Raw genomic sequence first — 26,886 nt, 5'->3', positions numbered from 1 at the left:
ACCCCGGCCGGGCCTGCTGGACCACACCGCTTCAGGGTGCTAGAGAGAGACAACGTTCCTCGTACCTTTGTAGATATTAATTGCACCACAAGGGAGCTCTTGCTTCACCGGCACGTCTCTCTCCTTCTCTCTCTCTCTCGTCAGAATTCATTATTCAGTCGAACGTGTCTTTTTTCCCTTCATTGACCGAGCGCTTCCACGACCAGACAGACTTATTACACCGACACAAGCTTCTTCTGGGACTGCTCCAACTCGATTGATTTCTTTTGGTCTGGTAAAACACGGTGTGTGATTTGGGCTAAGAGCATCACTCATGTACAGCCAGGGATGAAAGAGAGAGAGAGAGAGAGAGAGAGAGAGAGGATGGATGGACTGTGGAAGGATGTGCTTCTTAGAATCCTCTCTTCGTCCTCCTCACAGCTGAAATGAAACGCCTTGCCTCTGCAATCGGACACGATTACCCAAAGACCCCATCTGCCTTCTTCCTCTGTCTCTCACATTATTCACGTGTAGTACACATGCAGCACACACACACACACACACACACACACACACACACAACAAGCCTTCTATTTCTTTGATACTCTCTCTCACACACACCCACATGCACTCCATCTACACCGCTGAGAGCCCCAGCACCAAAATCCTCTCTCAGAGGCATCAATCAGCCTGCAGCAGCCCACATCGTGGAGAGAAATGAGGGCAATCGCATTTCAGAGCCTTCACACACACACACACACACACACACACACACACACACACACACACACACACACACACACACACACGCTCTGATACAGCCTACCCCTCTGACACTCTCCAGCCACTTAAACCATGGCCAGCGCAGCGCTATCACACTTTCAGACAGATTATTCCCACACTCGAACGGACAGCGAGCAGCCACGCGCGACATCTTTACAAAGAAGCACAGGCCGGTGGCCCTCTCAATATCAACCTATTTCACTCTCGTACTACGGCACCGAAGACGCTGAAAGGACAGCTGGACATTGAGGGGCTATTTAGAATGGTACAGTAGGAACCAGTTGTTGGTACTTGAGAGGACTATGCATTTTGGGAACAGATGATAGGCTAATGGAGGAGAAATGCTTTCAGATAATATATGATTTCTAAATAAATGGTAAATAAGCGAGCTAAATACACGTAGCTCAGAAGGTAGAGCGGTCAGTTGGGGACGCAAGGTCGCCGGTTCGATCCCAGCGTCATGGAGCAAGACACTGATCCCCAAAACCACTCGCGTGCGGTACCTAGTACTGTCCCCTCACAGCAAAAAGTTCCCCTGGCCTTTCTGTACTGAGTTTGCATGTTCTCCCCATGTTCGCAAGGGTTCCCCCAATAAAGAACCCAATATGAAAAACATGCAGGAGAACAGATCGCTAACGCTGTCCGTCCCTGGAGAAGATGGACAGGAGCGCTTGGTTGTCCCCCGGGCGCGTCCCAGCATGCACGCTGCCTACTGTCTGCTCCCGGCTGCCCTCGGGGGAGGGACAGATGGGATGGGTTAAGGACAGGATGGGTTAAGCACAGAGAACATTTCATGGGCGGCGTAAATGCATGTGTGTGTGTGTCGCCCATTTCACATGTTTAAAAAGAGTGTGCTGTGTGACAAAGATTTCTCTCCCTAAAAGCGTTCTCTCTCTCTCTCTCTCTCTCCCTCCCTCCCTCTCCCTCTCTCTCTCTCCCTCTAGCTCTCTCCTTTCCATGTTCTTCTTTGTACTCAGTACATTTTTTCCAGTAGATATTCTGGTTTAACAAATCCCGTCTCCCGAACCTGGGTCCTCACCGGGCCCTGCCACCGGGCCAATTATCTGCAGCGTCACTGTCAGCACCTCTGACACACACTGACTTCAACAGGAGGGGGGCCGCACGGCTACCAGTGGGAGTGGGCCGGGAGTACAGGGGGGACCTAGGAAAGTATGAAGCTCTTTTGATCCTTTCTCTGCGGTGAATAAAAGGTTGAGGGAGGAGAGGCAGAGTTTAAGCTGTCAGCCGGCGCCCGTTTGAGAAGAGCTCGCGATGACATCGTGTCAAGGCAGGGCTGGCTGTGCTGCCTCTCGCTTGGCAGAGGAAACCGGAGTTGTCTTTTCCTTCGTGGACATGTTCTGTAGGCTACCGATATGTAAATCACTGGCGCAATCACGAGTGCTAGGACAACATCAAGTCTAATCAAATAGATCTACATTTAAGGAAAATCAGCATGTGCAAGTGTCAGAGCACATCATGCTTAATTAGTTTGGGGGTGATGTCCCTCATGAATGTCCCTCTGTCTGTCTCTTGAGAGAAGACCTTGCTCTGGCATCCTCTGCTGTATTATTATTATTGTGCTGGTGCTGTCCTTCCTTAACTCAGCAATGATTTAAATCCTCTTTGTAGTTTTCTTCAGGATGGGCGTGGCCTACACACACTACTAATCCCAAGATCCTCAGTGAGGAACCGTGTTTCCGGGGTCGTGTTTCCAGGGGGAAGGTGGGTCGGGGACCTGGTAGAGATGACTGGAGGAGAGACCGGATTTAGAGATCAAACCATCTATGAAGAGAGAAGATAGAAGAGAAACCTCCTCGCATCCGCGTGAGAAAGGTGTGTGAACATCTCATGTGAGTTAGCTAGCCGGCTAGCATGGCTGTGGAGCTAGCATGCTAACCCTAACCAGCTAATTGAGCTAACTAGCTAAGGACAGCTAATCGATAACACCAGTCATGATATTAGTGTGAGTTTATCAAGTGATTATTGTGTGAATAAACACGGGTAGTGTGTGAATGAAGCCCTGGGAGACTCGGTGGCTTGTTATTAAGCTCGTATTGAAAGTGCTAAATTAGCTTCCTAAGCCTGTGTGCTAGCTAGCTAGCTGGTTAATTAGCTTCCTAGCCTGTGTGCTAGCTAGCTGGTTAATTAGCTTCCTAAGCCTGTGTGCTAGCTAGCTGGTTAATTAGCTTCCTAAGCCTGTGTGCTAGCTAGCTGGTTAATTAGCTTCCTAAGCCTGTGTGCTAGCTAGCTGGTTAATTAGCTTCCTAGCCTGTGTGCTAGCTAGCTGGTTAATTAGCTTCCTAAGCCTGTGTGCTAGCTAGCTGGTTAATTAGCTTCCTAAGCCTGTGTGCTAGCTAGCTAGCTGGTTAATTAGCTTCCTAAGCCTGTGTGCTAGCTGGTTAATTAGCTTCCTAAGCCTGTGTGCTAGCTAGCTAGCTGGTTAATTAGCTTCCTAGCCTGTGTGCTAGCTAGCTGGTTAATTAGCTTCCTAAGCCTGTGTGCTAGCTAGCTGGTTAATTAGCTTCCTAAGCCTGTGTGCTAGCTAGCTGGTTAATTAGCTTCCTAAGCCTGTGTGCTAGCTAGCTGGTTAATTAGCTTCCTAGCCTGTGTGCTAGCTGGTTAATTAGCTTCCTGCTAGCTAGCTGGTTAATTAGCTTCCTAAGCCTGTGTGCTAGCTAGCTAGCTGGTTAATTAGCTTCCTAGCCTGTGTGCTAGCTAGCTGGTTAATTAGCTTCCTAAGCCTGTGTGCTAGCTAGCTGGTTAATTAGCTTCCTAGCCTGTGTGCTAGCTAGCTAGCTGGTTAATTAGCTTCCTAAGCCTGTGTGCTAGCTAGCTGGTTAATTAGCTTCCTAAGCCTGAGTGCTAGCTAGCTGGTTAATTAGCTTCCTAGCCTGTGTGCTAGCTAGCTGGTTAATTAGCTTCCTAAGCCTGTGTGCTAGCTAGCTGGTTAATTAGCTTCCTAAGCCTGTGTGCTAGCTAGCTGGTTAATTAGCCTCCTAAGCCTGTGTGCTAGCTAGCTGGTTAATTAGCTTCCTAAGCCTGTGTGCTAGCTGGTTAATTAGCTTCCTAAGCCTGTGTGCTAGCTAGCTGGTTAATTAGCTTCCTAAGCCTGTGTGCTAGCTAGCTGGTTAATTAGCTTCCTAGCCTGTGTGCTAGCTAGCTGGTTAATTAGCTTCCTAAGCCTGTGTGCTAGCTAGCTGGTTAATTAGCTTCCTAAGCCTGTGTGCTAGCTAGCTGGTTAATTAGCTTCCTAAGCCTGTGTGCTAGCTAGCTTCCTAAGCCTGTGTGCTAGCTAGCTTCCTAAGCCTGTGTGCTAGCTAGCTGGTTAATTAGCTTCCTAAGCCTGTGTGCTAGCTAGCTGGCTAAATTAGCTTCCTAAGCCTGTATGCTAGCTAGCTAGCTGGTTAATTAGCTTCCTAAGCCTGTGTGCTAGCTAGCTAGCTGGCTAACTGATCTAGTTTTGGGGACATGATAGCTGCCAGACTGTAAGAAGCTTTCAGAGCAGAAACACATTGCTAGCTGGTATTCAATTCACTAGTGCTAAAGGTTTTATAACCAACGGCGTGTGTTGTAATTGTAAGAGAGAGAGAGAGAGGGAGAAGTAGAGAGAGAGAGAGAAGTAGAGAGAGAGAGGGAGACAGAGAGAGAGAGAGGTAGAGAGAGAGAGAAGTAGAGAGAGAGAGGGAGAAGGAGAGAGAGAGAGAAGTAGAGAGAGAGAGAGAGAAGTAGAGAGAGAGAGAGAGAGGGAGAAGGAGACAGAGAGAGAGTGAAGTAGAGAGAGAGAGAAGTAGAGAAGTAGAGAGAGAGAGAGAGAGAGAAGTAGAGAGAGAGAGAGAGAAGTAGAGAGAGAGGGATAAGTAGAGAGAGAGAGAGAGAAGTAGAGAGAGAGAAGTAATAAAGCTGATTATAACTTTGGTTAAGTTGGCTAACGTGAGATAAATATCACTGAGAGAAGAGCACGTTCAGCAGACAGTATTCAAACACGTGAACGTTTTGTTGACACTCTTTTGGTTGGCTGTCTTGTTACAATAAATAGCAGTGCAAAATAAACGTGATAGATTAGACTAATTAAGTGTAAATCTTGCCCCCCCTCCACACACACACACACACACACACACACCCCGTGTCTCCCCCCACACACACCCCGTGTCCCCCCACACACACACCCCGTGTCCCCCCACACACACCCCCCGTGTCCCCGAGCAGGGCGTGGGCCATGGAGAACCTGATGAGTGCCGTGTCCCCGCGGTCCCCGGCCCCGGCCAAGAGGCCCTCCGAGGTGGACTTCCGCTCAGGGGCCGCCCTGGACCAGCTGTCCGCCCAGGTGTCTGAGCTGGTGCTGCTGGAGCAGGGGGACTTTGGAGACCAGACGGCCCTCGAGGTCCACACAGCCAAGGACTTCATCTTCAACATGCTGGGTAGGTCTAAAGACCTGTGTGTTTTACTAGGCTTAGGGAAGTTGGACGCTTAGGCTAACTAGACCACAGGCAGAATAGGAAACCTAGTCTAAAATGAACAAGCCCTTTCAGTGCATAGGCCTGTGTTTCAGTCTGTCTAGGCTAGGCTGGGCTTACTGTAGCTAGGAATACAGGCTTACTGTAGCTAGGAATACAGGCTTACTGTATAGCTAGGAATACAGGCTTACTGTAGCAAGGAATACAGGCTTACTGTAGCAAGGAATACAGGCTTACTGTAGCAAGGAATACAGGCTTACTGTAGCTAGGAATACAGGCTTACTGTAGCTAGGAACACAGGCTTACTGTAGCTAGGAATACAGGCTTACTGTAGCTAGGAATACAACACGGGAAGAAAGATTCAGTTTGTCATGACTCTCCTGGGGGTGAAGTGTTGTTATTTTTCCAATAGGTGGCACTCTTCCCCCTCCCTGTTCCTCACTACACCCCCCCTCTCTCTCTCCCTCTCTCTCTCTCTATCTATCTCTCTGCCTGTCTCTCTCCCTCTATCTCTCTCTCTCTTGCTTTCCCTCTCTGCCTGTCTCTCTCTCTCTCTATCTCTCTCTGCCTGTCTCTCTCTCTCTCTCTCTATCTCCCTCTCTGCCTGTCTCTCTCTCTCTCTCTCTATCTCCCTCTCTGCCTGTCTCTCTCTCTCTCTTTTTCTGCCTGTCTATCTCTTGCTCTCTCTCTCTCTCTCTCTCTCTCTCTCTGCTGGTCTTTAATTGGCCACATGGTGAAACACATATCACACAGAGTGAGTGGCATACAACACACATGTGCAACATTTCGGGGTTCGCGGGTGGAAATTTGTCTCCTGCATTTCTCCCATCCAAGCTGTCCTCCTCCAGGGGCAGTCAGGAGCAGTCAGGGGCAGCCAGGGGCAGTGGGCAGTCAGGGGCAGTCAGGGGCAGTGGGCAGTCAGGGGCAGCCAGGGGCAGTGGGCAGTCAGGGGCAGTCAGGGGCAGTGGGCAGTCAGGGGCAGTCAGGGGCAGAGGGCAGTCAGGGGCAGCCAGGAGCAGTGGGCAGTCAGGGGCAGTCAGGAGCAGAGGGCAGTCAGGGGCAGTCAGGAGCAGTGGGCAGTCAGGGGCAGTCAGGGGCAGTCAGGGGCAGTCAGGGGCAGTCAGGAGCAGTGGGCAGTCAGGAGCAGTGGGAAGTCAGGGGCAGTCAGGGGCAGTCAGGGGCAGAGGGCAGTCAGGAGCAGTCAGGAGCAGTGGGCAGTCAGGAGCAGTGGGAAGTCAGGGGCAGTCAGGGGCAGTCAGGAGCAGTGGGCAGTCAGGAGCAGAGGGCAGTCAGGAGCAGTCAGGGGCAGTCAGGAGCAGAGGGCAGTCAGGAGCAGTCAGGGGCAGTCAGGAGCAGAGGGCAGTCAGGGGCAGTCAGGAGCAGTCATCGGTCATGGCGCCCGGGCACCAAGTCCAAGTGCTCAGCCCTGGTCAGGGACCGGACTGAAGAGCATTTGTTCTTCTGCATGTTTTTCATATTGGGTTCTTTGGGAGGAACCCCTTGCGATCATGGAGAGAACATGCCAACTCTGTACCTTGCTGTGAGGCTGTACTAGGTACTGCACCACCGTGCCGCGCGGGAGCCATTGTGGGGTTCAGTGTCTGGCTAAAGGGGCTGGGATCGAACCGAGGGCCCTGCGATCCCCAGCCAGCCGCTCTACCTCCCGAGCTACATGTCTCTGTCTCTCTCTCCCAGCTGAGTGCTGAACCGTGGTGTAGTTCATATTCAAATTCACAGCTAATTTGAGGCCCTTTTGATAAATTAGCCCTCCACGCACGCACACACACTAGCTATGAAGGAGACCAGGGTGTGGGCTAGGGGATATATACTGTAGTAGTAAAGTATGTTTGGGTTGTGCAGGGAGGCGAGAGAGAGAGAGAGAGAGAGAGAGAGAGAGAGAGAGAGAGTAAATAAATATATAGTATAGTATACAGGCTTAGGAAGTATATATCCCCTAGCCCACACCCTGGTCTCCTTCATAGCTAGTGTGTGTGCGTGCGTGGAGGACTAATTTATCAAAAGGGCCTCAAATTAGCTGTGAATTTGAATATGAACTACACCACGGTTCAGCACTCAGCTGGGAGAGAGAAGGAGAGAGAGAGAGGGAGAAGTAGAGAGAGAGAGAGAAGGAGAGAGAGAGAGAGAGAGAGAGAGAGAGGGGTACAGAGATTGCATCACCACACTGCAAAGTTCTACAGTTTGTCAGTTTACTTCACCCATCTTAATCAATCAGTTTACTTCACCCATCTTAATCAATCAGTTTACTTCACCCATCTTAATCAATCAGTTTACTTCACCCATCTTAATCAATCAGTTGACTTCACCCATCTTAATCAATCAGTTTACTTCACCCATCTTAATCAATCAGTTGACTTCACCCATCTTAATCAATCAGTTTACTTCACCCATCTTAATCAATCAGTTTACTTTACCCATCTTAATCAATCAGTTTACTTCACCCATCTTAATCAATCAGTTGACTTCACCCATCTTAATCAATCAGTTGACTTCACCCATCTTAATCAATCAGTTTACTTCACCCATCTTAATCAATCAGTTTACTTCACCCATCTTAATCAATCAGTTTACTTCACCCATCTTAATCAATCAGTTGACTTCACCCATCTTAATCAATCAGTTTACTTCACCCATCTTAATCAATCAGTTTACTTCACCCATCTTAATCAATCAGTTTACTTCACCCATCTTAATCGCAGCAAACCCAACAGCGCGCCTAATAGGAATAGTTCTGGAATGTCCCTGAATCCTCCATGGCGATGTTCCGGAACATGGGTCTCATAACCGTGGGAGGAGCCTGGTTGGTCACGCTCTCTGTGTGGGAGGAGCCTGGTTGGTCACGCTCTCTGTGTGGGAGGAGCCTGGTTGGTCACGCGTGGGAGGAGCCTGGTTGGTCTGATAACCGTGGGAGGAGCCTGGTTGGTCTGATAACCGTGGGAGGAGCCTGGTTGGTCTGATAACCGTGGGAGGAGCCTGGTTGGTCACGCGTGGGAGGAGCCTGGTTGGTCACGCGTGGGAGGAGCCTGGTTGGTCACGCGTGGGAGGAGCCTGGCTGGTCACGCCCTCTGTGAGGGGAAGTCACACAGGCCTGGCTGCTACTAGAGGGACTGTTCATCCAATCCACTTGATTTGTAGAGCACATTTAAAAAACACAAGGTTGTCAAAGTGCTTCACACAGAGAACACTGAGAACACTGAGAACACTGAGAACACTGAGAACACAGAGAACACAGAGAACACTGAGAACACTGAGAACACAGAGAACACAGAGAACACAGAGAACACTGTCACACTCTAAACATTTAGGAAACACGAAAACACTCAACTGGTAAAAGCAAATACACAGTGACTCAAAACAAAACAAAATCTAGCTGTAGACATACACAACAACAACAACAACACATGAGGATAAAGCACACAGACTAGTAGAGCACGGCTCACACTGAATCAAACGCCAGAGAAAAGAGGCGGGACTTCAGACGAGACTTGAGGGTGGGGGCCATGTTCACATGGGGAGGCAGGTCGTTCCATAGTTTAGGGGCTACTACTGAGAAAGCAGGTCCCCTCTGGTTTTTAGCCAGGGGGGGAGGGGGGAGCAGGAGGGAGGGAGGGGGGGAGGGAGGGAGGGAGGGGGGGGGGGGGGGGGGTGAGAACAGAGAGAGAATGAAACCATTCCACTGGGAAGCTGTAGATTTTGTTATACATGCTGGGTGTCTCCACTCTGCCCCCTCCCTAGCACACACACACACACACACAAACCAAAACACACACACACACATCCCAAAACACACACACACACACACTCGGCAGCTCCCAGCGTGTGATGACCCTCATCCCCACAGAGCTCATTGGATCAGTTTCTGTTCTGTGGATTCAGACGTCTTTTATTACACACACACACACAGAAGGAGAGGAGGAGAAGAGAGAGGGGAGGAGGAGGAAGGAGAGAGAGGGGAGGAGAGAGAGGGGAGGAGGAGGAGGAAGGAGAGGTGGAGGAGGAAGGAGAGGAGGAGAAGAGAGAGGAGGAGGGCGGGCAAGAGGAGGAGGAAGGAGAGGAGGAGAGAGAGGGGCAGAGCGGGCAAGAGGAGGAGGAAGGAGGGGGGGGGAAGAGAGGTGCGGAGGTGGAGGAGAGGAGGAGGAAGGAGAGGTGTAGGAGAGGAGGAGGAAGGAGGAGAGGAGGAGGAAGGAGAGGTGCGGAGGAAGGAGAGGGGTGGAGGAGAGGAGGATGGAGTGAATGCCATCTCCGTTTAACCAGACAATACAGAGTATGTCTGTGTGTGTTTTGTTGTGTGCGTGTGTGTGTGTGCGTGTGTCTGTTTCGGTGTGTCCCTCCCAGGATGCCAGTGCGGCCTGACCCCTCTGGGAAACAGCCAATGGGAAGATGGCAGCAGCCTCTAAAGGGCGTGTTCTTTCTCTGTGCACACGTTGAGAACCCCCCAGTGATAGAACCCGTCCATATATACCCCATCACTAGAACCCGTCCATATATACCCCATCACTACTGCTACATCATCTGTTAAGTTACTGGCGAATAATCAATAGCACCCCTGTGAATAGCACCGCCGTGAGCTAACGCCGCCTAGCCTAGCCTAGCCTAGCCTATTCAGTGGAGGCTAAACGGTGTGTGTTAGCCTTGGGGGTCAAGGGTGGGGGTCAAGGGTGGGGGTCATGTTCACATGAGGAGGCAGGTCAAGGGTGGGGGTCAAGGGTGGGGGGTCATGTTCACATGGGGAGGCAGGTCAAGGGTGGGGGTCATGTTCACATGAGGAGGCAGGTCAAGGGTGGGGGTCATGTTCACATGGGGAGGCAGGTCAAGGGTGGGGGGTCATGTTCACATGGGGAGGCAGGTCAAGGGTGGGGGTCATGAGGAGGCAGGTCAAGGGTGGGGGTCATGTTCACATGGGGAGGCAGGTCGTTCCATAGTTTAGGGGCTACTACTGAGAAAGCGCAGTCCCCTCTGATTTTTAGCCAGGGGGGGGGGAGCGGGAGGGAGGGAGGGAGGGAGGGAGGGAGGGAGGGGGGGGTGAGAACAGAGAGAGAATGAAACCATTCCACTGGGAAGCTGTAGATTTTGTTATACATGCTGGGTGTCTCCACTCTGCCCCCTCCCTAGCACACACACACACACACACACACACACATCCCAAAACACACACACACACACATCCCAAAACACACACACACACACACACACACTCGGCAGCTCCCAGCGTGTGATGACCCTCATCCCCACAGAGCTCATTGGATAAGTTTCTGTTCTGTGGATTCAGACGTCTTTTATTACACACACACAGAAGGAGAGGAGGAGAAGAGAGAGGAGGAGGGCGGGCAGGAGGAGGAGGAAGGAGAGGAGGAGAAGAGGGAGGGGCAGCGCGGGCAAGAGGAGGAGGAAGGAGAGGAGGAGAGAGAGGGGCAGAGCGGGCAAGAGGAGGAGGAAGGAGGGGGGGGGGAGAGAGGTGCGGAGGTGGAGGAGAGGAGGAGGAAGGAGAGGTGGAGGAGAGGAGGAGGAAGGAGGAGAGGAGGAGGAAGGAGAGGTGCGGAGGAAGGAGAGGGGTGGAGGAGAGGAGGATGGAGTGAATGCCATCTCCGTTTAACCAGACAATACAGAGTATGTCTGTGTGTGTTTTGTTGTGTGCGTGTGTGTGTGTGCGTGTGTCTGTTTCGGTGTGTCCCTCCCAGGATGCCAGTGCGGCCTGACCCCTCTGGGAAACAGCCAATGGGAAGATGGCAGCAGCCTCTAAAGGGCGTGTTCTTTCTCTCTCCACACACGTTGAGAACCCCCAGTGATAGAACCCGTCCATATATACCCCATCACTACTGCTACATCATCTGTTAAGTTACTGGCGAATAATGAATAGCATCCCTGTGAATAGCACCGCCGTGAGCTAACGCCGCCTAGCCTAGCCTGGCCTAGCCTAGCCTGGCCTGGCCTAGCCTAGCCTAGCCTAGCCTAGCCTAGCCTAGCCAGGCCTAGCCTAGCCTGGCCTAGCCTAGCCTAGCCTAGCCTGGCCTATTCAGACCTGCTGGGCGATTTGCAGTGGAGGCTAAATGGTGTGTGTTAGCCTTGGGGATAATGTAGACATTGACGCCGGCCTGGCTAGCTGGCTACGCTACTGCAGGCCATGTTTGTAGCTGTACTGTGTTAACCGGCCTAGCTAACAGGCTAACGCTCCAGCTCCAGTACACCCTGGTGCATGCGCTCCTCTCACTAATTAGCTGTGAACCGCTGGAGAGGACAGTCATGAGAGGTGTTTTGGTTTCGCTAGCGCCCCCTGGTGACTTGGCTGAGGAGACGACGGCCTCTGATCTGGGGTTTTGTAACGGGAGCGTAGCTGAGCTGACGGTGGAGAGACTGAGATGAGCTCTCTCTCCCTCTCTCTCCCTCTCTCTCCGTCCCGGGTTGGAAGATCGTGGTCTGTATTCCGTTAAGACCCAGGAAGGAGACATCCATCTGGGGGCTGATGGGAATTCATAAAAAAAAAGCGAACAGGAGAAAAGAACAAAGGAGGTGTGTAGTCGACTTGTTACTGATCGTCATGAGCTAGCTGTCAGAGAGAGAGAGAGGGAAGGAGAGAGAGGGTGGGAAGGGGGGAGAGAGAGAGGGTGGTAAGGGGAGAGAGAGAGGGTGGGAAGAGGAGAGAGAGAGAGGGAAGGGGAGAGAGAGGGTGGTAAGGGGAGAGAGAGAGAGGGAAGGGGAGAGAGAGGGTGGTAAGGGGAGAGAGAGAGAGAGGGAAGGGGAGAGAGGGTGGTAAGGGGAGAGAGAGGGTGGGAAGGGGAGAGAGAGAGAGAGAGAGAGAGGGAAGGAGAGAGAGGGTGGTAAGGGGAGAGAGAGAGAGGGAAGGAGAGGGAGGGAGAGAGGGAGGGAGAGAGAGGGTGGTAAGGGGAGAGAGGGGAGAGAGAGGGTGGGAAGGGGAGAGAGAGAGGGTGGTAAGGGGAGAGAGAGGGTGGGAAGGGGAGAGAGAGAGAGAGGGAAGGAGAGAGAGGGCGGTAAGGGGAGAGAGGGCGGTAAGGGGAGAGAGAGGGCTGTAGTCTACTTAAAGGGTTTGTGGGTTGTTGAGAACACTGGCGTCGTATCGACGGCTTGTGTAACGCTCGATTGAAGACGCTGGGTGATTGAGCAGGTTGAAGACGCTGGGTGATTGAGCGGATTGAAGACGCTGGGTGATTGAGCGGGTTGAAGACGCTGGGTGATTGAGCAGGTTGAAGACGCTGGGTGGGAAGGGGAGAGAGAGAGGGTGGTAAGGGGAGAGAGAGGGTGGGAAGGGGAGAGAGAGAGAGAGGGAAGGAGAGAGAGGGCGGTAAGGGGAGAGAGGGCGGTAAGGGGAGAGAGAGGGCTGTAGTCTACTTAAAGGGTTTGTGGGTTGTTGAGAACACTGGCGTCGTATCGACGGCTTGTGTAACGCTCGATTGAAGACGCTGGGTGATTGAGCAGGTTGAAGACGCTGGGTGATTGAGCGGATTGAAGACGCTGGGTGATTGAGCGGGTTGAAGACGCTGGGTGATTGAGCAGGTTGAAGACGCTGGGTGATTGAGCGGATTGAAGACGCTGGGTGATTGAGCGGGTTGAAGACGCTGGGTGATTGAGCAGGTTGAAGACGCTGGGTGATTGGGTGGATTGAAGACGCTGGGTGATTGAGATGATTGAAGACGCTGGGTAATTGAGCAGGTTGAAGACGCTGGGTGATTGAGTGGGTTGAAGACGCTGGGTGATTGAGTGGATTGAAGACGCTGGGTGATTGAGCGGATGAAGACGCTGGGTGATTGAGTGGATTGAAGACGCTGGGTGATTGAGCGGATGAAGACGCTGGGTGATTGAGAGGATTGAAGACGCTGGGTGATTGAGTGGGTTGAAGACGCTGGGTGATTGAGTGGATTGAAGACGCTGGGTGATTGAGCGGATGAAGACGCTGGGTGATTGAGAGGATTGAAGACGCTGGGTGATTGAGTGGGTTGAAGACGCTGGGTGATTGAGCGGATTGAAGACGCTGGGTGACTGAGCGGATTGAAGACGCTGGGTGACTGAGCGGATTGAAGACGCTGGGTGATTGAGCGGATGAAGACGCTGGGTGATTGAGTGGGTTGAAGACGCTGGGTGATTGAGTGGGTTGAAGACGCTGGGTGATTGAGTGGGTTGAAGACGCTGGGTGATTGGGTGGATTGAAGACGCTGGGTGATTGAGTGGGTTGAAGACGCTGGGTGATTGAGCGGACTGTTCGGTCGGACACGCCTGAACGCCTTTCACAGCTTAGAGATGATCGAGCGCTCAGTGACCCGCCTGAGAGAGAGACGCTCCCGCTGTAGGTCTCTCTGGCGCAGGCCTGAGAGAGAGACCCTCCTCCTCCCCCCGGGGACACGTGTCGTCCGTCACTCTCATCCACTGTCCATCGTCCATCACTCATCCACTGTCCATCGTCCCTCACTCATCCACTGTCCATCGTCCCTCACTCTCATCCACTGTCCGTCGTCTGTCACTCATCCACTGTCCATCGTCCCTCACTCTCATCCACTGTCCATCGTCCCTCACTCTCATCCACTGTCCATCGTCCCTCACTCTCATCCACTGTCCATCTTTACAGTTCAACCAAGACCCCTCATTTTACATCATCCCATATTCCACAGACTAGAACTATTTTTACACTGAATGTCTCTTTGTCTTTCAGACACACACACACACACACACTCTCACACACACACCGGACGCGAGGATTCTCGCCGCGTGGCGTTAAACCCGTCCGGGGGAAATGATGTCAGCACAAAGGCGGAGCGTGACGGCCACAGGGCCCCGCCCCTCACACCAGCTGTGCGTTCTCTGCTCTTATGCTAATGTGACAGACGGCGTTGAACCTCCCCGCATGGCCGACATCCCCTGGAGGCGTTCTACTAAGAACGGATACAAGATGAATCCATGAAGCTTTTCCCCCCGAGCCCGTTCATCCCCGAGCCCGTTCATCCCTGAGCCCGTTCATCCCTGAGCCCGTTCACCCCTGAGCCCGTTCACCCCTGAGCCCGTTCACCCCTGAGCCCGTTCACCCCTGAGCCCGTTCACCCCTGAGCCGTTCATCCCTGAGCCGTTCACCCCTGAGCCCGTTCACCCCTGAGCCCGTTCACCCCTGAGCCCGTTCACCCCTGAGCCCGTTCCTCCCTGAGCCCGTTCACCCCTGAGCCCCTTCACCCCTGAGCCCGTTCACCCCTGAGCCCGTTCACCCCTGAGCCGTTCACCCCTGAGCCGTTCATCCCTGAGCCCCTTCATCCCTGAGCCCGTTCACCCCTGAGCCCGTTCACCCCTGAGCCCGTTCACCCCTGAGCCCGTTCACCCCTGAGCCCCTTCACCCCTGAGCCCGTTCACCCCTGAGCCATTCACCCCTGAGCCCGTTCACCCCTGAGCCGTTCATCCCTGAGCCCCTTCATCCCTGAGCCCGTTCACCCCTGAGCCGTTCACCCCTGAGCCGTTCACCCCTGAGCCCGTTCACCCCTGAGCCCGTTCACCCCTGAGCCCGTTCACCCCTGAGCCCGTTCACCCCTGAGCCATTCACCCCTGAGCCCGTTCACTCCTGAGCCCGCTCATCCCGTGGACGCAGCCTGTGTCGGCCATATTGTTGGAATGACTCAATCTTATTTCAAGCAGTAGTTTGGCTCGTTTTTTCATCGCACTGCTGAAGTGTTCTAGCGTCGAACTGGCAATAAATGTCACTAAATTGAAGATTGTTTTGTGTGTGTGTGTTTGTGTGAGTTTATGCCCCACCCCCAGAAGTGACCCAGTAAGCCGAAACGGTGAGAGTTGGATTAAAAAGTTAATTATTTTGTTCTGAGTTGCAGCCCTCAATCCCCTACCCACTGCTGGCAAATGGAAAAACTGTTTCTCTCACCCCCCTCTCTCTCTCTCTTTCTCTCTCTCCCTCTCTCTCTCTCTCCCTCTCTCTCTCTCTCTCTCTCTCTGTCTCACTCCCATCTCAAGAAGGAGCGATAAAAAGAAAAGAAATCCTCTCCTTCACCCATTCGACCCAGTTTATCACTGGGAGATGAGACCAAAACAAATGAGAGGAATGGGAACTCTGCCTCGCGTCTGTTCTTCTGTCTCTGATCAGACCCCTTCTCTCTCTCTCTCTCTCTGCCGCCTCCTCCTCTCTCTCTCCTCTCTCTCTCTGCCGCCTCCTCCTCTCTCTCTCTCTCCTCTCTCTCTCTGCCGCCTCCTCTCTCTCTCCTCTCTCTCTCTTCTCTCTCTCTCCTCTCTTCTCTCTCTCTCCTCTCCTCTCTTTCTCTGCCGCCTCCTCTCTCTCTTCTCTCTCTCTTCTCTCTCATTCTCTTCCTCCTTTGTTCTGGGAGATTCTCTTTGATTATCGACTGCTGCTCTCTGACTTTGCATATTCAATCCAGCCTGCACACACATACACACACAGTACAGGCACACACACAAACAAACACATACAGTACACACACACACAGACCCGCACGCACACAAATATACAGCTCAGTAACTTTCATATACCTCTAAATATTCACACTCACTCACGCTCACTATAATGAGGTAGTTTAGTTCATGGTTAATGCATCACTATGAGGTAGTTTAGGTCATGGTTAGTGCATCACTATAATGAGGTAGTTTAGTTCATGGTTAGTGCATCACTATAATGAGGTAGTTTAGGTCATGGTTAGTGCATCACTATAATGAGGTAGTATAGTTCATGGTTAGTGCATCACTATAATGAGGTAGTTTAGGTCATGGTTAGTGTATCACTATAATGAGGTAGTTTAGTTCATGGTTCGTGTATCACTATAATGAGGTAGTTTAGGTCATGGTTCGTGTATCACTATAATGAGGTAGATTAGTTCATGGTTCGTGTATCACTATAATGAGGTAGTTTAGTTCATGGTTCGTGCATCACTATAAGGAGGTAGTTTAGTTCATGGTTCGTGTATCACTATAATGAGGTAGTTTAGTTCATGGTTCGTGTATCACTATAATGAGGTAGTTAAGTTCATGGTTCGTGCATCACTATAAGGAGGTAGTTTAGTTCATGGTTCGTGTATCACTATAATGAGGTAGTTTAGGTCATGGTTAGTGTATCACTATAATGAGGTAGTTTAGTTCATGGTTCGTGTATCACTATAATGAGGTAGTTAAGTTCATGGTTAGTGCATCACTATAATGAGGTAGTTTAGTTCATGGTTCGTGTATCACTATAATGAGGTAGTTTAGTTCATGGTTCGTGCATCACTATAAGGAGGTAGTTTAGTTCATGGTTCGTGTATCACTAATGAGGTAGTTTAGTTATTGGTTCGTGTATCACTATAATGAGGTAGTTTAGTTCTTGGTTCGTGCATCACTATAATGAGGTAGTTTAGTTCATGGTTAGTGTATCACTATAATGAGGTAGTTTAGTTCATGGTTAGTGTATCACTATAATGAGGTAGTTTAGTTCATGGTTCGTGTATCACTATAATGAGGTAGTTTAGGTCATGGTTAGTGTATCACTATAATGAGGTAGTTTAGTTCATGGTTCGTGCATCACTATAATGAGGTAGTTTAGTTCATGGTTTGTGTATCACTATAATGAGGTAGTTTAGTTTATGGTTAGTGCATCACTATAATGAGGTAGTTTAGTTCATGGTTCGTGTATCACTATAATGAGGTAGTTTAGTTCATGGTTAGTGCATCACTATTATGAGGTAGTTTAGTTCTTGGTTCGTGCATCACTATAATGAGGTAGTTTAGTTCATGGTTCGTGTATCACTATAATGAGGTAGTTTAGTTCATGGTTAGTGCATCACTATAATGAGGTAGTTTAGTTCATGGTTTGTGTATCACTGTAATGAGGTAGTTTAGTTCATGGTTCCTGTATCACTGTAATGAGGTAGTTTAGTTCATGGTTCGTGTATCACTATAATGAGGTAGTTTAGTTCATGGTTCGTGTATCACTATAATGAGGTAGTTTAGGTCATGGTTCGTTTATCACTATAATGAGGTAGTTTAGTTCTTGGTTCGTGCATCACTATATTGAGGTAGTTTAGTTCATGGTTCGTGTATCACTATAATGAGGTAGTTTAGTTCATGGTTAGTGCATCACTATAATGAGGTAGTTTAGTTCATGGTTTGTGTATCACTATAATGAGGTAGTTTAGTTCATGGTTCGTGCATCACTATAATGAGGTAGTTTAGTTCATGGTAGTTTAGTTCATGGTTTGTGTATCACTATAATGAGGTTTAGTTCATGGTTAGTGCATCACTATAATGAGGTAGTTTAGTTCATGGTTCGTGTATCACTATAATGAGGTAGTTTAGTTCATGGTTCGTGTATCACTATAATGAGGTAGTTTAGTTCATGGTTAGTGCATCACTATAATGAGGTAGTTTAGTTCTTGGTTCGTGCATCACTATAATGAGGTAGTTTAGTTCATGGTTCGTGTATCACTATAATGAGGTAGTTTAGTTCATGGTTAGTGCATCACTATAATGAGGTAGTTTAGTTCATGGTTAGTGCATCACTATAATGAGGTAGTTTAGTTCATGGTTTGTGTATCACTAATGAGGTAGTTTAGTTCATGGTTCCTGTATCACTGTAATGAGGTAGTTTAGTTAATGGTTAGTGTATCACTGTAATGAGGTAGTTTACTTCTTGATTCGTGTATCACTGTAATGAGGTAGTTTAGTTCTTGGTTAGTGTATCACTATAATGAGGTAGTTTAGGTCATGGTTAGTGTATCACTATAATGAGGTAGTTAAGGTCATGGTTAGTGTATCACTATAATGAGGTAGTTTAGGTCATGGTTCGTGTATCACTATAATGAGGTAGTTTAGTTCATGGTTAGTGCATCACTATAATGAGGTAGTTTAGTTCATGGTTTGTGTATCACTATAATGAGGTAGTTTAGTTCATGGTTCGTGCATCACTATAATGAGGTAGTTTAGTTCATGGTTCGTGTATCACTATAATGAGGTAGTTTAGTTCATGGTTCGTGCATCACTATAATGAGGTAGTTTAGTTCATGGTTCGTGTATCACTACAATGAGGTAGTTTAGTTCATGGTTCGTGTATCACTATAATGAGGTAGTTTAGTTCATGGTTCGTGTATCACTATAATGAGGTAGTTTAGTACATGGTTAGTGCATCACTATAATTAGGTAGTTTAGTTCTTGGTTCGTGTATCACTATAATGAGGTAGTTTAGTTCTTGGTTCGTGCATCACTATAATGAGGTAGTTTAGTTCATGGTTCGTGTATCACTATAATGAGGTAGTTTAGTTCATGGTTAGTGCATCACTATAATGAGGTAGTTTAGTTCATGGTTCGTGTATCACTGTAATGAGGTAGTTTTGTTCATGGTTCGTGTATCACTGTAATGAGGTAGTTTAGGTCATGGTTCGTGTATCACTATAATGAGGTAGTTTAGGTCATGGTTCGTGTATCACTATAATGAGGTAGTTTAGGTCATGGTTCGTGTATCACTATAATGAGGTAGTTTAGTTCATGGTTAGTGCATCACTATAATGAGGTAGTTTAGGTCATGGTTAGTGTATCACTATAATGAGGTAGTTTAGTTCATGGTTAGTGTATCACTATAATGAGGTAGTTTAGGTCATGGTTAGTGTATCACTATAATGAGGTAGATTAGTTCATGGTTCGTGTATCACTATAATGAGGTAGTTTAGTTCATGGTTAGTGCATCACTATAATGAGGTAGTTTAGTTCATGGTTCGTGTATCACTATAATGAGGTAGTTTAGTTCATGGTTCCTGTATCACTATAATGAGGTAAAGTTCATGGTTCGTGCATCACTATAAGGAGGTAGTTTAGTTCATGGTTCGTGTATCACTATAATGAGGTAGTTAAGTTCATGGTTCGTGCATCACTATAAGGAGTTTGTTTAGTTCATGGTTCGTGTATCACTATAATGAGGTAGTTTAGGTCATGGTTAGTGTATCACTATAATGAGGTAGTTTAGTTCATGGTTCGTGTATCACTATAATGAGGTAGTTAAGTTCATGGTTAGTGCATCACTATAATGAGGTAGTTTAGTTCATGGTTCGTGTATCACTATAATGAGGTAGTTTAGTTCATGGTTCGTGTATCACTATAATGAGGTAGTTTAGTTCATGGTTCGTGTATCACTATAATGAGGTAGTTTAGTTCATGGTTCGTGTATCACTATAATGAGGTAGTTAAGTTCATGGTTCGTGCATCACTATAAGGAGGTAGTTTAGTTCATGGTTCGTGTATCACTAATGAGGTAGTTTAGTTATTGGTTCGTGTATCACTATAATGAGGTAGTTTAGTTCTTGGTTCGTGCATCACTATAATGAGGTAGTTTAGTTCATGGTTAGTGTATCACTATAATGAGGTAGTTTAGTTCATGGTTCGTGTATCACTATAATGAGGTAGTTTAGTTCATGGTTCGTGTATCACTATAATGAGGTAGTTTAGGTCATGGTTAGTGTATCACTATAATGAGGTAGTTTAGTTCATGGTTCGGGCATCACTATAATGAGGTAGTTTAGTTCATGGTTTGTGTATCACTATAATGAGGTAGTTTAGTTCATGGTTAGTGCATCACTATAATGAGGTAGTTTAGTTCATGGTTCGTGTATCACTATAATGAGGTAGTTTAGTTCATGGTTCGTGTATCACTATAATGAGGTAGTTTAGTTCATGGTTAGTGCATCACTATTATGAGGTAGTTTAGTTCTTGGTTCGTGCATCACTATAATGAGGTAGTTTAGTTCATGGTTCGTGTATCACTATAATGAGGTAGTTTAGTTCATGGTTAGTGCATCACTATAATGAGGTAGTTTAGTTCATGGTTTGTGTATCACTGTAATGAGGTAGTTTAGTTCATGGTTCCTGTATCACTGTAATGAGGTAGTTTAGTTCATGGTTCGTGTATCACTATAATGAGGTAGTTTAGTTCATGGTTCGTGTATCACTATAATGAGGTAGTTTAGGTCATGGTTCGTTTATCACTATAATGAGGTAGTTTAGTTCTTGGTTCGTGCATCACTATATTGAGGTAGTTTAGTTCATGGTTCGTGTATCACTATAATGAGGTAGTTTAGTTCATGGTTAGTGCATCACTATAATGAGGTAGTTAAGTTCATGGTTAGTGCATCACTATAATGAGGTAGTTTAGTTCATGGTTCGTGTATCACTATAATGAGGTAGTTTAGTTCATGGTTAGTGCATCACTATAATGAGGTAGTTTAGTTCTTGGTTCGTGCATCACTATAAGGAGGTAGTTTAGTTTATGGTTCGTGTATCACTATAATGAGGTAGTTTAGTTCATGGTTAGTGCATCACTATAATGAGGTAGTTTAGTTCATGGTTTGTGTATCACTGTAATGAGGTAGTTTAGTTCATGGTTCCTGTATCACTGTAATGAGGTAGTTTACTTCTTGGTTCGTGTATCACTGTAATGAGGTAGTTTAGTTCTTGGTTCGTGTATCACTATAATGAGGTAGTTTAGTTCTTGGTTTGTGCATCACTATAATGAGGTAGTTTAGTTCTTGGTTCGTGTATCACTATAATGAGGTAGTTTAAGTCATGGTTAGTGTATCACTATAATGAGGTAGTTTAGGTCATGGTTAGTGTATCACTATAATGAGGTAGTTTAGGTCATGGTTAGTGCATCACTATAATGAGGTAGTTTAGGTCATGGTTAGTGTATCACTATAATGAGGTAGTTTAGGTCATGGTTAGTGTATCACTATAATGAGGTAGTTTAGGTCATGGTTCGTGTATCACTATAATGAGGTAGTTTAGTTCATGGTTAGTGCATCACTATAATGAGGTAGTTTAGTTCATGGTTCGTGTATCACTATAATGAGGTAGTTTAGTTCATGGTTCGTGCATCACTATAATGAGGTAGTTTAGTTCATGGTTCGTGCATCACTATAATGAGGTAGTTTAGTTCATGGTTCGTGTATCACTATAATGAGGTAGTTTAGTTCTTGGTTCGTGTATCACTATAATGAGGTAGTTTAGTTCTTGGTTCGTGTATCACTATAATGAGGTTGTTTAGTTCTTGGTTCGTGTATCACTATAATGAGGTTGTTTAGTTCTTGGTTCGTGTATCCAAAGCATCTAATTCCTTTTACCTCTCTTTGTTTAATGCTCTGGTTCGGTGTTAGTCTTGCAGTGGCTCTGAAACAGACACACACACAGTACAGGCTGTATACACACACACACACACACAGTACAGGCTGTATACACACACACACACACAGTACAGGCTGTATACACACACACACAGTACAGGCTGTATACACACACACACACACACACACAGTACAGGCTGTATACACAGACAGACACACACACAGTACAGGCTGTATACACAGACAGACACACACACACACAGTACAGGCTGTATACACAGACAGACACACACACAGTACAGGCTGTATACACAGACAGACACACACACACACACACTCGCTCGCTTGCTCATTCCGGGCTCTAGCTTTGGTTCAGCCACTAGGGTAGCGCCCCTCTAATTGGATGAGGGAAATCGCGTTAGGAGGCTTTTCTTCCTCGGCTGCTGCAACCTCTCTGCCCGCATGCCTCCGCCCGTCTGCAGCCCGCAACGCCCCCCACACCCTCAACCTTCACCCCTGACCCCGCCGACAGGCCAGGGAGTTTGCTTCAGGGTCAAGGTGCGACTGACTTCTTCCTCGAGGAGGTGGAGGTTATAACAGGGCTCTCCAAGGGAGAGGATTGTGGGTTTTGTAGTTCAGAAGTGCCTGGTAAACCCAGCTCCCGGGCAGAGAGTCCTGGCTCTGCTGTGCTTGTGCTGAGCAGCTGCCAACGCTTTTATTTATCTGCGGGGGGGAATTATCGACTCCGAGTTTGATCGATACGTTATTAGAATCCAAAGCAGTGTTGTTGTTTTTTATGACCCGCTCCTCATTCTCTTTTCTGCCCCCCCCCCAACTCTCTCTCTCTCTCTCTCTCACTCACTCCCTCTCTCTCTCTCTCTCACTCACTCACTCTCCTTCTCTCCCTCTCTCTCTCTCTCTCTCTCTCTCTCTCTCTCACTCACTCTCCCTCTCTCTCTCACTCACTCTCTCTCCCTCTCTCTCTCTCTCTCTCTCTCTCTCACTCACTCACTCTCTCTCCTTCTCTCCCTCTCTCTCTCTCTCTCTCTCTCTCACTCACTCTCTCTCCTTCTCTCCCTCTCTCTCTCACTCACTCACTCTCTCTCTCCCTCTCTCTCTCTCTCTCTCCCTCTCCCTCTCACTCACTCTCCTTCTCTCCCTTTCTCTCTCACTCCCTCTCTCACTCACTCACTCTCTCTCCTTCTCTCCCTCTCCCTCTCACTCACTCTCCCTCTCTCTCTCCCTCTCCCTCTCCCTCTCTCTCACTCACTCTCTCTCTCCCTCTCTCTCTCTCTCCCTCTCTCACTCACTCTCTCTCTCTCTCCCTCTCTCTCCCTCCCCTTTTTCTCTGTTTCTCATTCACTTTAAATCACTTTCCACACCGGCGGTGACCGTTCCCGGCTGAGTTGTTGCTTGGCAGCTTTTTCCCGAAGCAGCTGTATTAAGTAAAGCCCCCCCCCCTGTGTAGTCAGGGCTGGAGCGTGGGGGGGGGGGGGGGGCTACTCTACATCAAACACCAGCAGTCAAGAACCTTACATGCGCACTCTTTTCATATCAAAACAAGGTGTACTTATGAATGTATGCATCACCTTACAAAGCTGCCCACGTCCAAGTAAAAGACTGTTTGGTGTTACTCGTGTTTCATTCATTCTCTTTCTGTGTGTGTGTGTGTGTGTGTGTGTGTGTGTGTGTGTCTCTCTCTCTCTCTGTCTCTCTCTCTCTCTCTCTCTCTCTCTCTCTCTCTCCAGGCCTGGTCCAGAAGGTGGACCAGCGTCTCCCCGTGGCCAACGAGTACCTGCTCCTGTCGGGCGGCGCCCGTGAGGGCGTCCTGGACCTGGGCCCGGAGGACCTGGGCGACTACGCCCGTGGCGTGGACTACGACCTGGACTTCACGCTGCTGGTGCCCGCCCTCAAGCTGCACGACCGCAACCAGCCCGTCACGCTGGACATGCGGCGCTCGGCGCCGTGCCACTCCTGGCTCAGCCTGCGCCTCTGCGACGCCGCCACCGTGGCCCGCTGGCGCCTGTGCTGCCAGGACGAGAGCGACGGCCTCCCGCTGGACGAAGAAGACGACGGCGGCGAGGCCCGCGGCGCCATCCCGTCCCTCCGCCCGCCGCCGCCACAGCTGCTGGACGGCTGCTACTTCTCTCCGGCGCTGGTCGCAGACTGGTTCTGGGGCGTGGTGGGCGAGGCGGTGGCGGAGCTACGGCGCAGCCCCCAGAGGGGGATCCCGGTGCCCGAGCGTCTGGAGCGCAACGGCCCGCTGACCACGCTGATCCTGACCACGGGGGCGAGCCGCGTGCTGTACGACCTGCTGCCCGTGGTGTCGTTTCGAGGCTGGCCCGCCGTGGCGCAGGGCTGGCTCACCGCCAACCACTTCTGGGACGGCAAGGTCACAGAGGAGGACGCCATCTCCGGGTTTTACCTGCTGCCGTGCGCGGCGCCGGCCGGCGGGCGGGCCGACCGCGAGTGGCGGCTGGCGTTCTCGCGGAGCGAGGTGGGTGTGATGGCGGAAAGGGGGGGGTTTAGATTCGTCAAAGCGTGCTTTACGTTGCTTGTTATCTCTTTGGCGGAAGCTACCGTGTCCGTCTCTTCGGCTTCTCCGCGAGGTCTTCTGTGGGCGGACTGTTCTTGTCGGACGGCGCTTGGTCTTAACGTACAACCTTAGTCGTCCGTACGACTCGCTTCAAACTCGGAACAATGGCGTTCGCTTCTCGCTTCACGGACACGTTTTTAAAGTCGCACTGAAACGGACGTTTGAGATCATCTAACTTCCGTAGTTTGACGTATTTCCGACGCAGACAAGCTATGAGGGTGGGACATATGTTTAGAGGAATTTGATTGGATAATTGACCAGTGGACGGGTTTTAACAACTTGAGACAGATTCGATAGAAGGAGAGCGTTGATTGACGGGTGGATGTTGTGAGATTATTGGCCTAAAATCTAAGGTACCTGTTGTCGTCACTGCACGTGACATACCGTTTTCCAGGAAGTAAGAAATTATATACGTTGATATAAGATTACAACAAAAGTAGAATTTTGTAATTTTTTTGGCATACATCGTTGAATAGGTGAACACTATGACTAATTATGTGAACCAAAATGGCACAGAATGCTTTTTTCATTTCAGTGCGACTTGTAACTCAAAGCACCTTCCGACTGGAAAAGTCTGCCCGTTAACATGAGCGGCGATTGACTCGTTCTGCATCTTCAGGAACTCATTATTATTCTTTGTTAAAACCTCATGCCAGCGCTTCCAGAGTTGATGTCTTCCTGCCTCAACGTTGCGTTGCTGGTCGTTTATCTGTTTGTTCCATCATGATTACAAGCCTACTTAGTTCCAACTCATTTCGCGTGCGTCACTGTGGGTTTAAGGGAACGATGTGATGGAGTCTATCGTATGGTACGTTCCGGATCCCCTCGTTTCCGGTCCGAAAACGAGATGGCTCATTGATTGATTGATTGATTGATTGCTTGCTTGCTTGATTGATTGATTGATTGATTGTATTTTTAAGACGGGGACAAGGTACAGTAGACATTTACCCTATAGAATAGGGAGAGATGCACTGTACAAGGTTATAGCTAAACAGCTAATTTCCACCCGCAGTCCCTGGGCAAATAAATATACAGTCTTAAAATAGTGGGGCAAATAGTACACAGTAGGAGAGTTACATACATAGAAGGAATACAAAACAGTTATGTAGCAAAGATTTCACTCATCCCTATACCCTCATCCCTATACCCTCATCCCTATACCCTCATCCCAAGCCGTTATCCGTGAACGAACGTGACTTGATGCGGTTCCCGCCCCCTTTGCGTTCTCTCTCGTCTCCAGGTGCAGCTGAAGAAGTGCATCCCGTACCCCATGGCCCAGGCCTTCCAGGCCGCCAGGGCCGTCCTCTCCCGCGTGCTGTCCCGCCCACGCGCCGGCCTCTCGCCCTACCACCTGCGCACGCTCCTCTTCTGGGCGTGCGACCGCCTGCCCGCCGCCTACCTCTCCCGGCCCGAGCCCGACGTCCCCGCCCGCCTCCTGCTGGGCCTCCTGGACGACCTGGCGCACTGCGTCCTGGGAAAGAGCTGCCCCAACTACTTCCTGCCGCAGTGCAACATGCTGGAGCACCTGACGGACGAGCAGGCGCTGCTGGCGGCGAGGAAGCTGGCGCACGTGCGCTCCGACCCCGGCGAGCACCTGCGCGCCGCCCTGGACCAGACGCGGCAGGCCGGCCAGCTGAAGAAGGAGGCGGCGGCCGCCGCCAACGGGCACGGGGGCTCGCCGGGGCGTTGCCTGGCCAACGGCGGCGCGGTCACGCCGCAGGGGGACGACAAGCTGGCGCGGCGGCTGCAGCAGCTGGTCACCGAGAACCCCGGGAAGTCCATCTCGGTCTTCCTGAACCCCGACGACGTCACGCGCCCGCACTTCCGCATCGACGACAAGTTCTACTGAGGCGGCCCGGTCGCCGTTCCCGGAGACGGTGGCGTTGGCCGTTTGTCTCACTCTCTTTCTCTCTCTCACACACACACACACACACACACACACACACACATTCTACAGGGCTCCTGTACACAAGTGGGCGGAGCTGACCATTCAGGCTTCTTTAGTGAGCGCTGTCATGCTGCTCCCTCACCAACGCTAAGCTAACGCTAACAGCGGGGCGCCGCTACACCAGAACACGCACGCACACAAGAAAAGCTCACGGGAGCAAATAATGACCCGAATGCGCCGGCCGACAGAAGACATCGACGGACTTGTGTTCGGTAGCGATGTCACAGACGGGCTTCGTTTGATAGGCCGAGGTGCCTTGCCCAGTTTGTTACCACGGAGATGGCTGCTCCTAACGAGCTTGGCCCTAATGAGACTGTTTCAGACGGTGCTGGAGAGAACACACCCTAGACGAGTCTGCTACTTCCACAGAGAGATGTGTGTGTGTTGTGTGTTGTGTGCTGTGTGTGTGTGTGTGTGTGCGCGCCTTTATGGGTCTGCTTGTCTACACACAAAACAAATTCTCAATACCGAATCACCCCCCTCCTAATAGAATAGGGCACATGTGATGTAACTGACGTGTCATGGCACATGTGATGTAACTGACGTGTCATGGCACGTGTGATGGAACTGACGTGTCATGGCACGTGTGATGGAACTGAATGTGGTGTTTGGGGAAACGAGGTCTTTGAACAAAGATTCATTTTCTTCCTGCGTTCTCCTGTTCTGTTCATCCCTGTCTCTTCCCTAGGTCTCTCTGTCTTCCCCCTCTCTCTCAGGTATTTTTAATGTTTGTTGATTTTTTTTTTATGTGACAGACTAAATTCCTGGGAGGGTTCAGTCTTCTCCCCCCCCCCCCCCCTTAAATGAATGGTACTGCCCAGTGGGGTCCCACCATTTCAAAGCTCACTACGACGGAATGTACCAAAGAGCCAGGAGGGGTGGAGAATATCCTCCGCCTTCTCACCCGTAGAAGCGACAGTCTCCGAACCTCCCATAACTGACTCAGAATCAGTCTGTACTCCAAGACTCCAATCTTCACCTTGTCCATCATACTGATCCTAGATCAGTTTTAGCGGTTTGCCT

General features: G+C 49.6%; 1 protein-coding gene across 1 annotated transcript; it reads left to right on the top strand.

Moving 5' to 3' along the window:
• The first annotated feature begins 2,490 nt into the window (after positions 1-2,490).
• On the top strand, positions 2,491-26,526 carry tmem102 (transmembrane protein 102). Its single transcript, XM_084462205.1, has 4 exons — positions 2,491-2,595; positions 4,969-5,180; positions 23,068-23,816; positions 25,156-26,526. The coding sequence occupies exons 2-4, from the start codon at positions 4,979-4,981 to the stop codon at positions 25,762-25,764; spliced, it is 1,560 nt and encodes a 519-aa protein (XP_084318331.1). The 5' UTR covers positions 2,491-2,595; positions 4,969-4,978; the 3' UTR covers positions 25,765-26,526.
• The last annotated feature ends 360 nt before the right edge of the window (positions 26,527-26,886 follow it).

This window comes from Borostomias antarcticus, assembly GCF_949987555.1.
Source record: "Borostomias antarcticus genome assembly, contig: scaffold_66, whole genome shotgun sequence".
Lineage (NCBI taxonomy): Eukaryota > Metazoa > Chordata > Actinopteri > Stomiiformes > Stomiidae > Borostomias > Borostomias antarcticus.
The sequence above is the reverse complement of the archived record's forward strand: the minus strand, read 5'-3'. Positions and strand labels throughout refer to the sequence as shown.